This window comes from Pan paniscus, chromosome 11, assembly GCF_029289425.2.
Source record: "Pan paniscus chromosome 11, NHGRI_mPanPan1-v2.0_pri, whole genome shotgun sequence".
NCBI lineage: Eukaryota > Metazoa > Chordata > Mammalia > Primates > Hominidae > Pan > Pan paniscus.
The window spans coordinates 25,857,691-25,875,271 of record NC_073260.2 but is presented as its reverse complement, the minus strand read 5'-3'; the positions used below and the strand labels follow the sequence as shown (position 1 = coordinate 25,875,271).

Here is a 17,581-nt window from a genome sequence, read left to right as displayed (position 1 = left end):
CAGGAGAGCAGAAGTAAGGGGCTGGCATGGGTGAGACCTGGGAGCAGTGGCTGTTCCTGCCCTGGACAGGAAAGAGCGAGAACCACCTGCAGGAAGGACAGGCTCTGTCAGAAGCCGCCAAGGCCTCGGGGCAGGGCTGCTCCTTTCACCTCCTGGTCAGAGCAGGGCTGAGAGCTGGAGGGTGGAGGGGGTGGCACTTCGAGTCTTATCTCCTTGTCTGTAAAATGGGCATACTCATTCCCCTAGGGGCTGCAGGGATGGTCAGGTTCTTTGGACACTACCCTCTCAATGTGGTCAGTGATCATGGTGGACAGAGTGTAATTCTGCTTCCTTCGAGCTAGGAGGTGAGCTTGCCTCCCGGCACCCTCTCCTCTTCCCCTCCTTCACACTCCCAACTGGCTTGGACTGTGGTCTGGGCTGGCACTTCTTAAGCTGGTGCCCAGGAGGGTGAGGGGCCCCAGCCCATAGTCCTGCTTGGATGTGGGGTCTGGGTGTGGGAGGAGGAGGCTGTTTTCTTGGAGCACTCTCCTCCCCAGACCCCACTCTCCAGTTACTGCCCCATAACTGGCCATCCAGAGCCCAAGGTGCTGGGATGGGTTTTCTATGCAGGGGGCTTTGGCCCTGGATGGGGTAGGGGTGGGGAAGTGCTGGATAGGCTTTGGGACCCCAGCTTGTGCTTGGGTTGAGGGTTGGCTTGTGAGGCCCCTAAAAAATCCCTGCTGGTTCCATGGAGGGGGCCAGGCTCCTGGCGTCTTCCCTGGCCTCAGGCAGGCCCGGCAACTAGTGGCTGCTCCTTTCCCCCAGCTTTCCACACTCGTACCCGCGTTTGTTTTTCTTTCTTTCTTTCCATTTTTTTCTCTTCCTGTCTTAGCTGCGTGTTTTCCCAGAATTCTTATGGGAACGGGGTATTTTCCTGCCTCCTCCCCCTTCCCCTTGTCTGTCAGGTTTCCTGTTTTACAAACTCGCTTTGAATCCAGGCCCGGGGCTGGTGGGAAGCAAAGCCTCAGAGGTCCCTGCAGCTTCCAAGGCCCTTGGTCACTCTGAGCGCCCTCCCACTCACCTTCCTCATGCCTGGCCCTGGGATGGTGGGTAGGTGAATGAGTGCAGATGCCTAGTCTTGCAGGGACAACCCTCAAAGGAAGGAGACAGAAGTCTCCTGACAAGGCTTGTGCCCTTGACCTTTTCCAAGCTTGCTGAGCTGGCCTTTTTCTCAACTCGCTTGGGACACCCTTCCCTGTGCCTCACCAGGGCCCACCCCAAGTCCCAGTTTCTCTAGGGGGTCTCTCGGGACCCCTTGAATCCCTTTTCTGATTTGTGCTGCCTTTAGCAGCCGGAATGGGCTGGCAGACCACCCTACATCCTCCTGTGTGTGGGACACTGCCAGGCTGTCCTCCCTGCATTAGCCTCTGCTGAGTTCCTACCATGTGCCAAGCATGGTGTCCATAGTCAGAGCATAAAGGACTGAGAATGGCCCAGTCCTCCTGCTTTTCTTTAGTGCCCGCTGTGCCCTGCTTCACTCTGGAGAGGTTTGTGTACCCTCGTGCTCCTCTGGGAACCAGAGACCAAGGCTGCATGCCTCTGTATGTCCACAGAGCCTGGCATGCTGTAGGAGCTCAATAATTGTGTGCCAGTTTGAAAAGAGCATCCAGATGGCAAGGCCCTCTCACGGACTTCTGAAAGTAGGAGTTGTGGACCTGTCAAGCACATGGGCCTCAGCAGGCACATGAGTCAGTGGCTAGTTCAGGTTCAGCCAGGAAGCCTATCTGTGACCTTACCTGGGAGTCCTCATGGGATGCCTTGGGGCCCTGGCCACAGATTGGCCCCCAGAACCCCAGCTCTCTTCCTCTGACCCTTGGCCTGAGATGGAGTGAGTGTGTCCCAGTGTTTCCTCCCCTGTGCTCTGGGAGGGCAGTGACCAGGCTGGCCTTGTCTTTGGGCCCTTAGCACAGGGCCCGCCCCAGGCTAACGCTCTGTGAACCTCTGTGAGAAAGGAAGAAGGGAGCCAGGAAAACAGTGGATCAAAGGTGAGGCTGAGTCATGCAGTGCTGGTGGGCCCTTGGATCAAGGGCTGGGGCTGCTGGGGCTCAGGATGGCAAAGTTTGCTTTTCCAAGACCTTGTCCATCCAGGCCCTCCCCACATCGGCCTGGGTTTACCTGCTGAGCTTTGGGCCTTCCTGCTTGGCCCACATCTCAGTGCTCAAGTTGTCTGGGCTGAGATAGGGACACTGAGGGGCTGGCTAGCTCCTTTGTGGCTCCAGTTCCCTTGGAGAGGAGGGTGGCTCTTGGCAGGGGTGGGCTGTGGGCTTCCTGACCTTGGGGTAGAGGCAAGAGCCTCCAGCTTCTGGCAGTGACTGGGCAGGGCTGTGTCCTAGATCACCATCCCGAGGGGAAAGGACGGCTTTGGCTTCACCATCTGCTGCGACTCTCCAGTCCGAGTCCAGGCCGTGGATTCCGGTAAGTGAGTGACAGGGGGATGCCAGCCCCACTTGCCCACCACACATGTGGGCTTTGCAAACATAGGCTGGAACTAAAAGGGGAGCCCCAAACTGAAGCAAAGTGTCCTGGCTTTTCAAAATGAAAAGAATAATATTTTTAAGTGACCGTAGATGAAACTGCCATTTATGAAAATATGCCCACTTTTTTTTTGTTGTTTTTATCAAAATGAAAATAGGTTTTTATATTTTGTTTCCCAATCAGTTTGAACAGGAACTAAACCTATATTTTCAGCAATGGCTGCAAGGGAAAATGAGAGTCATTTGTGAACTCTATTTGAAGCTGTTTCATATCCTATCCAGAGCCTGATCAGCACTTAAAAAGAGCCATCCTTCCCTACTTTTCACAAATGAAGATTTCTCTTAATCACAGAGTGAGCATCTCAAAGACAGAAGCCAGGGCTCAGTGGTCAGGGTGTTTCCAGTGCCTACACAAGGGTGGGCATGAGGTTCGTGCACAATGATTGGCAGAGAAGGAATGAATGTAGTGTGGGAGCCTGGCCCCAGGGAAGGTTCTCAATGGGGTAGGAGGCCCTGGGGAGGGGTAAGGGCCCGGGTGGAAGGGTGGACTGCAGAGAGGTAAGCCAGCAGTAGGGGAGGCAAGCAGGGAGAAGGGAAGGCAAAGGGATGCCTTCTTTCAAGGCTCTTGAGAGGCACCAAGTTCAGTCCCTCATTTCACGGATGAAGAAACTTAGAGAAAAAGGGAGGTCCTTGTCTGAGGTCACCATGGCAGCAAAGGACTCCAGATCCTTTGAAGGGGTCTTAGGCTTCAGGGGCCCCTGAATGGCTTTTCTTTGTCCCTGCAGGGGGTCCGGCGGAACGGGCAGGGCTGCAGCAGCTGGACACGGTGCTGCAGCTGAACGAGAGGCCTGTGGAGCACTGGAAATGTGTGGAGCTGGCCCACGAGATCCGGTGACAGGGGACAGCGGGTGGCCTGGGGCCTCAGGCTGATGGCACACCCTCCCCAGCCCTGGGCACACTGCCTTGCCTGGCCCAGCTCTTGCTGCTGCCTCTTTTGCCTAGCTGTGAGCAGGCAATTCCTTTTGCTCTTCAAGGAATCTGTTTCTTGGCCTGAGAATGGAAGGTTCAGGCTCAGAGCACTTTTGGATTCCAGAGCAAACAGCAGGGAAGATGCTCTCAGACTCTGTGGTTCAGGACGGGGCACCAGGAGGTTGCTTTCTGCTTTAGCTAATTATTTTTGCTACCTAAGAGCTAAGCCCATTTGTTATTTAAGGACATGAAGATGTTGCAAATGTTTCAGTTACACAATTAAAAAAATATTCTTGAAAATATTGGAGTCTCCCAAATTTTGATCCTCTAGGGTAAAACCCTGATGGCCCCATTTTAGGTCTGCTTCTGGAATAACCAGATGAGGGCTTGCACTTAGGTGACCTGCTAGCTTTACTTGCTTATATCTTGCTTTTGATAAGCATCATGGATTGAGTATGGAACTCTTTCCTGTTGAACCTGGCCTGGCCTCAGGGTCCTTCTCAACCACTGCCCGTCAATAGGAATTGACCTAGGTGACCCATTTGCTGTCTCTTCTTTAAATGGCTTCTTGCATCCCTTCCTGCCCTGACACTGGGGGCTTCCCCCCTGGTGTCTGCCTCCTCTTCCCCCATCATCCTCTCTGCCCTGTGGGCCCTCACTCTGGCTGATACTGGCTTTCCCCAGGCTCAACCTGTCTGTGTGATCCCCCACCTTCCAGGAGCTGCCCCAGTGAGATCATCCTACTCGTGTGGCGCATGGTCCCCCAGGTCAAGCCAGGACCAGATGGCGGGGTCCTGCGGCGGGCCTCCTGCAAGTCGACACATGACCTCCAGTCACCCCCCAACAAACGGGAGAAGAACTGCACCCATGGGGTCCAGGCACGGCCCGAGCAGCGTCACAGCTGCCACCTGGTATGTGACAGCTCTGATGGGCTGCTGCTCGGCGGCTGGGAGCGCTACACCGAGGTGGCCAAGCGCGGGGGCCAGCACACGCTGCCTGCACTGTCCCGTGCCACTGCCCCCACCGACCCCAACTACATCATCCTGGCCCCGCTGAATCCTGGGAGCCAGGTACGGACAGCTGGTGTGGGGAAGGTGAAGGGTACTGGGTCCCTGTGGGAGGCCAGGAAGACTTGAAGACCCAAAGTTGTGTGATGAGGAGCCTGTGAGGGGCTGCGATGTTGGGCAAGGAGATGGGATATGTGCTACCTCTGCCTTCTGCAAGGCTGTTCTTGGTAGGGAGGACAGATGGGTCTATGTGGCCTCAGGGCACAGATCCAAGACCAGGGCATGCACAGGCTGGAAGATTTCAACTCACAGAAGGAAGAGCTTTCTACTAGCCTGTGCTTTTCCCCAGTGGAATGGGCTGCCTTGGTAGGTGGTGAGCCCCCATCATAGGAGGTATGAAAGCAGACACTGCATGATTGCATGGTGGGATGATGGAGTGCGCGCCCCAAAACATTAGTCCCATGAGATGCTCTGGGAAAAAGGTGTTCTGAGGTCAAATAAGCTTGCGACATATCCCGTACTCTCTTCCTCATCTAGGAGATTCTCAATGCAAGGGAGCCTAGTAGAGGCTCTGCTGGCATCCTGTACTACAGCAGGTGGTGTCAACCAAATAACACCGCATTTCCCAAACTTGCCTAATGGGGGCACACTTTAGGGCGTGGTTGGTACCGTCTTACCATTCCAGTGTTCCCTACAATGCACTTTGGAACCAGCTGCTGTAAAGGAAGTTGGGGACTTGCCAAGGGGTTAGGCTTCATGACCCATAAAGCCTCTTTCAAAAGACTTGAATATTCTGGGATTTTGTGTTCTCTCCCAGCCTCCTCCCTCAGCTGGTTACCAGAACTGCTGTTTTTCTCTTGTGCCCTGAGGTGCTCCACTTCCTCTCCCCTGGGGCCCCCGTGTCCAGCAGCCTCCTGGGCTGTCCTGCCCTGTTCCTGGGGCTGAGGTGGTTTTCCTGTCTTTCCCTTGCAGCTGCTCCGGCCTGTGTACCAGGAGGATACCATCCCCGAAGGTGAGTCTCCTGCTGCTGCTGTGCCCTCCTAGCTCAGAGAGGCAGCAGGGGTCAGCTGAGGCCTGGCCCAGCCTCCGCCCCTGAGTTCTGAGGCCTTTCCAATGGAGTCAGGTCACTTAGCCTATCGACACAGACTCTCTTTCCACGTGGTACCTTTTCTCCCTCACGGAACCAATGTCTTTCTTCCTTGAAGCCAGAACTGAGAAGGAGGAGAGGGGATCTTACCAGGGCATTTTGAGAGACCGTGTGTCCAGGCCTCAGGCATTCAATTGAGATTCATCCAATTTTACAGAGCAACCGATATATATTAGGTGCCAGAGGCAATGTGGTTGGGCTTGCATGGAAGGGAGTCAGGGAGCGTGGAGGTGGGAGGTCTTGAGTTGGAGTTCTAGCTATATGACTTTGAGCAAATCATGTCTCCTTGGTGGCTCATTCCTGTAATCCCAGCACTTTGGCAGGCTGAGGTGGGTGGATCACGAGGTCAGGAGATTGAGACCATCCTGGCTAACACAGTGAAACCCCGTCTCTACTAAAAATACAAAATCACTACTGGGTGTGGTGGTGTGCGCCAATAGTCCCAGCTACTCAGGAGGCTGAGGCAGGAGAATCACTTGAACCTGGGAGGCAGAGGTTGCAATGAGCCGAGATCATGCCACTGCACTCTAGCCTGGGTGACAGAGCGAGACTCTGTCTAAAAAAAAAAAAAAATCCTGTCCCCTCGCTGAGCCTCAGTTTGTTCATTTATAAAATGGGGTCAATAATTCCTACCTCAGAGGGTTGTTGGGGGGATCCCATGAGAGAATGGTTATGAGTAGTTGCCTGTATACTGAGAGATGCTATACAGAGGGTAGCTGTCTTTGAAGTGCACAGATGTCTCTGTTGCTGGGTGGATTCTTCTTCTTTGGCTTTTAAAATCCTGATCAGGGGTGGAAGCTGAGCTCAAAACCACTTTCTTCTCCCAGGAAGGCTGAGATATTGGTCTTGAGGCTGAAGCTGGCTGGGCATTCCTTGAGATCCTTCGCGTGCCTGCCAGAAAGCTTTGACTCAGAAGTCCATCTGGTGTCTGGACTGCCTTCCTTGACAGTGGCTTTTGCTTAGCCACTCACAGACTTGCTTCCTTGCTGTACCCCTCTCAGTGGTGTGAAGGCGATGCTTCTAGGGGGTAGTTGGAAAAGTGCTTGTGCCTTTTGCGGGTGTGAAGCGCTCCCATCAGGCTCAGGGATGCTGATGGAAGACATCTTCTTTCTCTCCAGTCTGGGGCATTTGGGCAGTTGAGCCTGGTCAGTTGGAAATAAATCTGTGTTCCTTCTGGGGAGAAGTCTGACAGCAATTCAATGATGAGTTTTATTTTTATTTTTATTTTTTATTTTTCCATAGATTATTGGGGTACAAGTGGTATTTGGTTATGTAAGATTTTTAGTGGTGATTTGTGAGATTTTGGTGCACCCATAACCCGAGCAGAATATACTGCACCCCATTCGTAGTCTTTTATCTCTCACCCCCCTCCCATCCTTCCCCCGAAGTCTGCAAAGTCCATTGTATCATTCTTATGCCTTTGCGTCCTCATAGCTTAGCTCCCATGTATTGTTGAGAACATACAATGTTTGGTTTTCCATTCCTGAGTTACTTCACTTAGAAAAATAGTCTCCAATCTCATCCAGGTCGCTGCAAATGCCGTTAATTCATTCCCTTTTATGGCTGAGTAGTATTCCATCAATGAAGAGTTTTTAAAAAGCTTTTGGTTGGCACATTAGGTTAGAGTGGAGATGCCGCTGCTAAGTAGGGACTTCATTAGGGTCAAGGCCTGGGCCTGGCTCATTTCTGTAGGTCCAGTGCAGGACCCAGGGCCTGGCGGATGGCAGATACTCAGTAGAATTTTGGTTGTGTGACTGACTGAAGGAGAACGACTTGGGTTGCCTCTGAGGCTTTGGAGTCTGGTCGTGGAGGAGGGGGGCTGGAGAAGTGTGCTGCCTGGAGTGGGCCCATGCACACAGGCTGGTGTCTGGGGTTGATTCCTTCTCAGTTGAAAGGTACTTCTGTGTCTCCCTGCTGTGCTCCCAGCCTGTATCCATGTTTCATTCCCCTCTGAGAGTATAATACATAGTAAGTCAGCAAGAGCACAGTTATCTAAGCCATGGGGAAAGGGACAAGTGAGGAAATGATGATGATATTAATAACCATGCTAGCTCTTTGAATGCATTGTATTAAGATCCTGACCTTACTTTATGTATTCTTCATAATAATAAATCTTCACTCTTTACCAGGGATCAAGTCTTTGTAGCTCACAATTTTAGGATTCAGAGGAAAGGGTGAAATTCAGGGCACACAATTTCCCTTAAACACACTTGGGATTGTCCAGAGGTTAAGGCCGTCACCAGAGTGCTGGCTTCTTAGTCCCCCTCCTCTGGCTGGGCTGCCAAGAGATAGCCCTTCAGGAGTGTTGGGTCATCCTGAGTTGAATAGGAGGGAGAGTTAAGCCATCCTGAGTTGAATAGGGTCTGGTGCCCTTCCGGAGCCCAGAGTGCCTGCCCGGCTGTGGTTGGCATGTTTCCCAGGGCTGCTGGTACCCTTGGCATTGTCCCTGCCCTGTAAAGGTGACCTGGCCTCAGATTCGCCACTGCCAGGGCAGGGTGGCTGCCAGGGCTCGCCTCAGAATCTGGGAGCAAAGCCCTGTAATTACTGTATTTGGTCGGTGAAGCAGGTGTTGGAGGAAAAAAGGGTGATATGGGGGTTTGGACCAGACATCGGTAGCAGGTGGGAAGTAAATGAGTTTGCCTTCACAGAGCTCAGTAACTGGGTTGCAAGCTGTACTGTTCTAAAAAAAAAAAAAAAAAAAAATCAGTTTTACAGAGCCACTCCCACTGGCCACATATTATCCAGGGGTGGGTGGAGATTGGGCACAAGGGCATGACTGCTGCATAGGTTGGGTTAATCCTGCCTTGTATAATTTACTAGCCAAATGACCAGTCACCCTACCATTCCAGACCTCAGTTTCCTTGTCTACAAAATGGGGCTGAGCCGACTTTTCCTCTCTGAAGGCAGAATTATGTGTTGGGTACTTCAGGTGAGGCCCTTGGTGAGGATTCTGTGACAGCCCTGGGCCCCTGGGCTAGAGAAGGGAAGAAATCAATTTTTTAAGAAGTCCGAGACTGGGGGCCCAGGACCCAGATTTTGGCATTTACAGTTGGTACCCATCTTTACTTTTGGTCTATTTTGCTCCAGTCACCTGCTTGTCAGTCCTGCATGGTTTTGCCTTCTCTGCTGTAGGCTTAACCATGTTAAATTAGACTGTCTAGATCCAGGCTGGCCATGGGGTTTCATTCACAGCACAGTTTGAGACCCAGCAGCCCTGCCTATCCTTCTACTAACCCTGGTAGGTGGATTACTTGGAGGCTTAGGATTTGTGATAATCCCCTGACTACTCACACTGTGGTACAATCCACCAAACTCTTTTCCATCAGGTCTCTTGTGTGAACCTCCCACTGGCCCTGGGGAAAGCGAGGCAGCAATCAGTATTATCTCCACTTCAAAGTGGAGAAAACTTTGATTCAGAGAAGGAAGGAAGCTGTTCAGGGTTACACAGACTGTCTCTGACTTGGGAAGTCAGTGATCAAGCTCGGGTGTCTTATCCAACTCAAATTCAGTGATGATCTTGAGACTGAGGATGGTGCTTTAAACAAAGCATCCAGGGCCTGGCAGCACACATCCCTCTGGGACTGATGTGTAGGGCCAGATCAGACAAGGAGCTATGTGACATCTTCCTTGTATCTGTTCCTCCTGTGCCCATCCGGGGCTTATGCTCATTCTACTCCTCTCTCTGTGACTCACAGAAGAGGCAGGAAGTGGTTTGAGTTATCATGGTTTGAGCGCTGCCCCCAGATTTGTCTATGATCAGTGGTCACTTGTCAGGGGCACGGGGGGAGTCAACTTGTTTTTCTTACCTTGCTTGGTGAGAAGGGGCTGGGGGTGGGAGGAGGAAGCAAGTGTGAAACCTTCTGAGGTGAGTTTTTCCTCCGAGGCTGTGGGTGCGCGTTGGTGGGGAGCTTCCCTGAGGTATAGCTGGGGTCAGGCCACCGGTTCCCCCCTCGCTGCTAGGGCTGCTGGCAGCAGAAGACAGCCTGCACCCAGGACCCAGGCTGGGCACCCAGGTCAGTGAGGACCTGGTAGTTGCCCATACAGTAGCAGGAATGCCTTAGAAGGGGCCCAGGAGTGTGTGGAGCCTGACTGCTTTGGAGTTTCCCTCCCACCTGCTTGGTCCAGGAACCCCTGACTTTTTAGCGACTTTGTGTTTTGTCCCTCTGCGTACTAGACGGAATGTAACAAAAACCTGTGCACAGGCTGGGCATGGTGGCTCATGCCTGTAATCCCAGCACTTTGGGAGGCTGAGGCGGGCAGATCACCTGAGGTCAGGAGTTCGAGACCAGCCTGACCAACATGGAGAAACTGTCTCTACTAAAAATACAAAATTAGCCAGGCGTGGTGGTGCATGCCTGTAATCCCAGCTACTTGGGGGACTGAGGCAGGAGAATCACTTGAACCTGGGAGGTAGGGGTTGTGGTGAGCCGAGATCGGCCACTGCACTCCAGCCTGAGCAATAAGAGCGAAACTCCGTCTCAAACAAACAAACAAACAAAAAAACAACAACAAAAACGTGTGCACCACCCCTTGTTCAGGGTGAGGGGTGTGTGTCCATCAGTGTCCCCTTAAAGAGGGACCCCTCCCCCCCACCGCCGTTGCAGCCTCTGCTGTCCTTCCTGGGGGTGGTCTTGTTTCTCTGTTTCTCTCTCTCTCTCCTTATGATTAGAATGATCTGTGAGTTGGTGGCCAAGCCGGAGTACCTCCTGGGTACAGTGAAGCCTGGGATTCCCAGAGTCCTATGGGGCACCTGACTCCCAAACTTGCTTTTCCAAGTGGAGAAATCACAACAACGAAACAACACTGAGTTTGCAGCTAACTTTTATCACACACTTACTAGGTCCCAGGCACTGTTCTAAAGACTCTAAGTGAACTTAGAGTATTTCATTTAATCCTCACTGTAACCCAGTGAGCTTGGCACTATTGTTACAGTTGAGGAAATCAAGACTCTGAGGGTGAAATAAGTTGCCCAAGCTCACTGAGCTGGTAAGCGGGGGAGCAGGATTTGAGCACAGCCACCTGGCTTCGAAGCTTGTGCGCTTTACTGTGACCTGGGGCAGCAAGTGCCACTCCTTATTCTAGACTGACTGGAGTGGGCCAGGCTGCTCTAGCTCCCTTGGCTACAGAGGGAGGACTCCAGTACATCCTGGGAAAGCCTTTGGTCTCCGCTGCCACTGCTGCAGAGAGTGGATTTTTGTCTGTGGGGCAGGGAGGGAGGAAACAGATTGGGCTGGGCTGAGCTTGTGCGGGGAGTAGTGGGAATGGTGTGGGTGTCTGTTAAGGAGAGCGCGTACCCTGCCACACAGGCTGGGCACCACTCTGCTCCAACTGATTCTTCCACGTGGGACTGTGGGCTCAGTGAGGACAGATCTTCTGATTTTTCAAATATGAGTGATTTCTTGATTTTTAAAAGACTGAGGCCAAAATGGAAATTCTGATCCGGGGCCTGGGTCAGCAGGTGGAGTGTGCTGCCTCCATCATAGCTGGTGGTGCCCAGCGCTGTGCTAGCCCTGGACTTGCTTGCTCATGTGTCAGCATCTCTCACTAGAGTGCGAGGGAATTCCTTGAAGCCCGAGCCCATGTGAGGCCTCCCTGTGTTTCAGCATCGTGCGCAGGGCCTGGCACAAAGTAGCTGTTCAGAAAGTGGTTGTTGACGGAATGAGTCCGTGTCCCCTGTTTCTACAGAGGGGACACCTTTGCAGGAGTGACGGAAATGTCTCATAGTCCCCCATCTCTGTTTCACAGAATCAGGGAGTCCCAATAAAGGGAAGTCCTACACAGGCCTGGGAAAGAAGTCCCGGCTGATGAAGACAGTGCAGACCATGAAGGGCCACGGGAACTACCAAAACTGCCCGGTTGTGAGGCCGCATGCCACGCACTCAAGCTATGGCACCTACGTCACCCTGGCCCCCAAAGTCCTGGTGTTCCCTGTCTTTGTTCAGGTGAGCCCGTGGCTGGTCTTAAGGGTTCCCTCAGGAGGAACGGAGAAAGAGGAGGGCCCTTGCCCCAGGACTCAGGGATGATGACTTATCCCAGGACTGAGGGCCCTGTTTTGGGAAAGATAAGTAGCTTTAGATGCATAGGATTCTAGGGGCTTATACTGAGGGAGCAGAGATTTCCAGGGAGATACACAGGAAAAAGTGAGGCCGGGATAGCCCAGTAAGGAAAGGGTCCTCTCCTTCCCCCACCTCGCCTCCCCTTTCTCTGGGGAAAGGGCAGGTGCACCCCAGCTGCTTGTTGCCATGTCACAGGGACTGTTTGCCAACGCTCCCACTCCCTGGCTCACCCAGTGGTTTTTTATTTGAAAATAACTGAGGGAGACCCTTGGGGTCTGTGCCTTATCTGGCCTCCCTGGTCTCTGCAAACAAGTTTGGCCCGTATTCACTGGTGGCCTGCGATTCACTAGATCGCTCTTATTCTCCAACGTCAAACACAGTGCTTGAAGAAAGATAATGAAACAAACAGCAAGCTGGGCCTGAAATCCCAGCTACTTGGGAGGCTGAGATGGAAGGATCGTTTGAGGCCAGGAGTTCGAGGTTACAATGAGCTATGATCATAACCCTGCACTCCAGCCTCTTCTTCTTCCCCCTTTTCCTCCCCATTTATCTCTCCTTCTCTTTAAAAATAACCTTTATTGGGCCAGGTGTGGTGGCTCACGCCTGTAATCCCAGCACTTTGGGAGGCCTAGGTGGTGGATCACTTGAGATCAGGAGTTCAAGACCAGCCTGGTCAAGATAAAAACCCCATCTCTACTAAAAATACAAAAAAATTAGCTGGGCGCGGTGGCAGGCGCCTGTAATCCCAGCTATTTGGGAGGCTGAGGCAGGAGAATCGCTTGAACCTGGGGGGTGGAGGTTGCAGTGAGCCGAGATCACACCACTGCACTCCAGCCTGGGAGACAGAGTGAGACTCTGTCTCAAAAAAAAAGAAACAAAACAAAAACCTAAAAATCTTTATTTATTCCATCACCCAGATATGATAGTGTGAACATTTCAGCATCTTTTCTGTGTGCATATGCACATTAAAAAACAGATCTTATTCTATATTTTATATCATGTTGCCTTTTTAAAAGGAAAATTGTAGCATGAACCTTTCCCACACCACTAAATGTTCTGTGTTTTACGGTGGTTGCCCACTCTTCTTTTATATGGGTATACTGTACTTATTTAACCAGTTCTGTATTCAGATACTTCTGTCTACTCTTTTGCTATTGTAAATAACCCTGTGATGAAAATCCTTGTGCATGGATTGCCTCTCTGATTATTTTCCTTGGGAGAGATTGCTGAAAGGGAAATGACTGGGTCATGGGTCATAAACATTTTAAAGGCTCTTTACACATATTGACAAATTGCTTTGCAGGAAGATTCTAATGGTTTATCATCTTATCAGCAGCATAGACGTGACTTGGCCCCACGGGCTTCATTTCTGCCTATGCCTCTCTGGTCTCCCTGGCATCCCAGTCTGAGCCTGTCACTGTCCAGTAGGCACACTTTGTTAGGATGCAACACATCTCTGGGAGCTCACACGCCTCCCCTTAGACAGCTCTGTCAGCAGGGCCCGGCCTTAGCCTTTCTGTGGGTCTCTTCTCTTTCTTAGCATGTGACACAAAGTTCTTGGCATCTACAATGTCTAATTTTCTTTCTTTCTTTTTTTTTTTTTTTTTTGAGATGGAGTTTCACTCTTGTTGCCCAGGCCAGAGTGCAAGGGCGCGATCTCAGCTCACTGCAACCTCCACCTCCCAGGTTCAAGCAATTCTCCTGCCTTAGCCTCCCAAGTAGCTGGGATTACAGGTGCCCACCACCATGCCTGGCTAGTTTTTTGTATTTTTAGTAGAGACGGGATTTTACCATGTTGGCCAGGCTGGTCTCAAACTCCTGACCTCAGGTGATCCACCCGCCTCGGCCTTCCAAAGTGCTGGGATTACAGGCACGAGCCACCACACGCGGCCTGTGTCTAATTTTCTTGTTCATTTTAATATTTGTATACGAAACTACTTTTATTTAAGAGACAGTCTCTTGCTGTGTCCCCCAGGCTGGAGTGCAGTGGTATGATCACAGCTCACTGTAACCTCAAGCTCCTGGCCTCAAATGATCCTTCCACCTCAGCCTCCCAAGTAGCTGGGATTTCAGGTCCAGCTTGCTATTTGTTTCATGATCTTTTCTTTAAGCACCTTGCTTGATGTCATGTACTTAGAAGCCGTATTAGAAATATACAGTCATAAGGACAAGTCCTGCTGGGTAATCCAGAGCTTAGGGAGCTTCCTCTGGGCTGGGCTGGGCAAGGTGAGGGAGTAGGGTGAGAGATTTGGGTGAGAATTGACCCTTGGGGGATTGCCTGAGAAGGAGACAGTTCAAGTGTGCTATGAGTGCAGAGCAGGGACTGGCCTGGCTTTGAAGGGACTCAAGTGACCAAATCTCTTGGCATGTGGCTCTCAGGATGCCTCTTGGTCCTGTGAGGCATGAACAGGATAGATGGGGGATGGTGGGGGCTGGGAGGGCCCAGGAGCCCAGTGCAGTGGGGGGTGAGAGCTGGGGCTGAGGACTGCAGAGGGCCTAAGCCTGTGGTTACACTTCCTGTCAGTGAGTGTAGCTCTCACGGTGAGGGTTGATGGGGAAGGTGGCAGCAACAGTTCCACAGGACAGCAGCGTCTGTCTTTCTGTTTCCATCTTATGTATGAGGGGGTGTGTGGGTTCTCGGGTCGGTGGCGGGCTGACAGTCTTCTCTGGGTCAGAGGGTTCTCTGTGGCTGGCTTTGACAAGCTGCTGCTTCCTCCCTCCGGGTCCTCACCCAGCCTCTTTTTGAACTGCCCACTCAGCCTGCTTTATTTCCAGCCTCTAGATCTCTGTAACCCTGCCCGGACCCTCCTGCTGTCAGAGGAGCTGCTGCTGTACGAAGGGAGGAACAAGGCTGCCGAGGTAAGATTTTCACCTGCAATTTTTAGGGGGCTTTCTGGGTGGGCTTCATTGGCATTCTCCAGGCCCCTCACTTTGGTCTCTTCCTGAGTATCTTAGAATTGTACACTCTCAGGGTAGGGGAGACCTGAGAAGGACCCCTCCACTCTCCCTAGCAAAGGCTACCCAGCTTTTTCTTGTACATCTCCTTTCAAAAGCTGTTGAATCCTTCTTTGGTGGTTAGAAAGTTTCCCCAGCCCCTAAAGACACCCCATTGTTTATCCCACCTTCCTCTCAGGAGCAGAAGAGATGGCAATTTACCCTGGCTGTGGGGAGTGACTTTGGTGGCAGGAAGAGTAAAGCTATTAGCCAAAGTGAATTTTTAGACCAGCATCAGTTTACCTGAGTTTTCTGGGCCTGTTTTAACCCAAATCCCATGTCCTCTTCTGAGAGACGAGTCTATGATTTCGCCTGGGTTGTAGCTCTGCCAGTGGGGTGCTGACATGGGACCTGTGTCACCCTTCCTGGGAGCTGGCCTGGGATGCTTTTCTCTAATTGGGAGAACTTCATTCATCTACACAACCCCAGAGCTGGTCAGTTCAGTCTCTGAGCTTAAAACTACTTGGGTACAGAAGTTGGAGCCCTGGGCTCTGCCCTGGCTACCTGGGGCCATGGGGTGAGGGTAGCAGGCTCTTTGCAGATCAGGCCCCAATATAGAGCTGCCTTGGCTGAGTCGAGTGGCAGCTTGGGGTAGTGGAAAGATCAGGAAACTTGGAGACAGGAAGTCTGTATTGAGACCCAGCTCTGCTGCTGGCTCACGTGTGATTTCTTCTTTCTTCCTTAGTCTTTCCATCTGAGCAGTAGGTTTGTGTGTATTTGAGGCAGTAAGGGCAGGGTCAGAGGTTGGTCTGTAAGGACACTTTAAACCTCAGCCTTCTGGGACACTATGTGTGACTGTGGCTGAAGCAGGAGGTTGGTTTGTTTTTTAAGTAAGCAGACTGGACTGGAACTCATCTATTCCAAATGTACATTATCTTTTTCAAGGGAGTGCCCTGGGGGACTGCTTGCTCCCTTCCACCGCTCGCTGTTGCCTACTGTATTTCTGGACCTCCTCTTTTCCGAACCTCCTCTTGGGAACTTTGCAAACTTTGGGAACTTAACAATCTTTGCATATCTTCTGAATTGTCTCAGTGGGAGTAAAACTTCATCTGTTGGGAGGGATTTAAGTTTTAGGGATGAGAAGTCACTTAGAGCTATGTTTGGTGAATGAGAGTGTGGTGGACCTAAGTCTGGCTTCCAAGGGTCAGAAATTGAGGTGTGGCCATAAATTCACAGACTCATAAGAAGCCAGTTAGAGATGGCAGCCACCCTGAAACGTATACATAAGTCTAAATTCACTCTTCTGTTTGTCCACTTACCCTTGAATCTGCAAACATTGAGCACTTATTGTGTATCCTCATTGTGTATGCATTTTACATACTTGACCCCAATTAGCTCTTGCAGCACCCCCATGAAAGGCACGATTGTCCCCACTCTGTAGTTAAGGCAGCTGAGGCTCCAGTGAGATTCACTGGGACCCAAGAGTCTCCAGGCTGGTAAGGAATGGAGCCGGGTCATTTCTGGCTCAGTGATGCTTTCCATGACCCCACACTGCTTCTGGCATGTCTGCATAAAGACAAACTAAGGAACACAAGCTGAAGCCAGAGCCTTGTGACAGTTGCAATTCGTCCAGAAAACCCTGCCTTATAGATCTCTGGAGCCTTAGAACCAAGAGACCCCTCTCCCTTAGCCTTGAAGATTGAAGGAAACAATTTGAAGACAAGTAAAATAAATATTAATGTATTCCTTTTTGTTGAAGTATGATGGCAACCAAACATGTAGATCTGGGCATCCTGTCATGTTACTCACACCAAAAAAAAAAAAAAAAAAATTCAAAGGGATTTGGATAAATTCATGAAATCTCAGCATTGGTTAGGCTTTCAGGAGTCATCCATGCTAATTGCTTCCTTGTAACTTTCCAGTTAAATGGTTTTCTGATTGGTGCTTGAATCTTCTAGGGCAGCCCATTAGAGCAGTGGGGTTTTTTTACTGGGGAGGGCTAAATTGTAGAGTGTTCTCCCTTACACTCAACAGAAATCTTTATTTGTGGAATGTTCCTCCTTGGTTCTTTGTCCCATCACTTCTCTGGGCATGCTCAAGTTTGCTAACATCTGTGAGCTGATCCAGTCCCACACCGTGAACTACCCTCATCACAGCCCCTTCCAGAAGTAATAGACTTGATTAATGTGCCCTGAGGTCTATGGCCCTGTGCGAGGTTCTGGGAATACCATGAAGCACAAGACAGACACACCCTCCCTTTACACACTGACTCATGGAGTTTACCATTAACTAAGGCACCAAAGTCTTTTTGGTAAACTCTGCTCTTAGGTCAGATTCCCAAGAAGAAGCTTAGTTGGGGCCACTTGGGAGAAGCCACCCTCCAAGTGGTAAGGACCCCCTTACCAAGTGATCCCTCAACTCTGACCCTTTGGAAAATCAGATGTGTCCTTGGAGCAAGTGTGGGGAAGACACTGGGTGACCCCCATGGCCTGCTGTGGAAGGCGACAGGTGATTGGGCCATGGAGATGGGCATCACTCTCCCATGGGCTGCCATGGCCCCTGCTGGTGCTGGTGAGATAGGGGAGTCCACATGCCCTCCCCGGCACACTTGCCCCTCTGCTCTGCCTCCAGCTGTGTGCCAGCTCTGGCCTTTCCCTGACCCAACCTTTGGGAAATTTTTCATTTATGCCTTAATCACTTCCTGTCTAGACCATATTCTCAGCCCTGGGAATCTGAGCCAGAGTGGTGGCCTGGGCCTTTTCTCACCTTGCTCATGGTTCTTCCCCAGTTGCTGGTGGCTCCTCCTACTTGCCCTACTTCCACCCCTCTCTGGGCCTGGGCTGTTTTTTTTTTTTTTTTTTTAACTTTCTAGGCTCCTGACAGATTGTCGGCTCCAGCCCTTCCCCTGCCAGCCTCCCTCTGGGTCTGGAGGTGACTACCAGATTTCCCTTGAGT

At 51.4% G+C, this 17,581-nt stretch overlaps 1 protein-coding gene across 9 annotated transcripts in view; it reads left to right on the top strand.

Moving 5' to 3' along the window:
- The window catches only part of RGS3 (regulator of G protein signaling 3), a 154,019-nt gene that overhangs the window by 57,775 nt on the left and 78,663 nt on the right, over positions 1 to 17,581 (top strand). For all 9 annotated transcript variants that reach the window (XM_055117211.3, XM_055117212.3, XM_063594256.1 and 6 more), the window contains 6 exons: positions 2,373 to 2,454; positions 3,299 to 3,404; positions 4,201 to 4,552; positions 5,462 to 5,501; positions 11,382 to 11,578; positions 14,468 to 14,551. In XM_055117211.3, the coding sequence (XP_054973186.1) occupies positions 2,373 to 2,454; positions 3,299 to 3,404; positions 4,201 to 4,552; positions 5,462 to 5,501; positions 11,382 to 11,578; positions 14,468 to 14,551 (861 nt within the window). The remainder of the gene's footprint in view (positions 1 to 2,372; positions 2,455 to 3,298; positions 3,405 to 4,200; positions 4,553 to 5,461; positions 5,502 to 11,381; positions 11,579 to 14,467; positions 14,552 to 17,581) is intronic.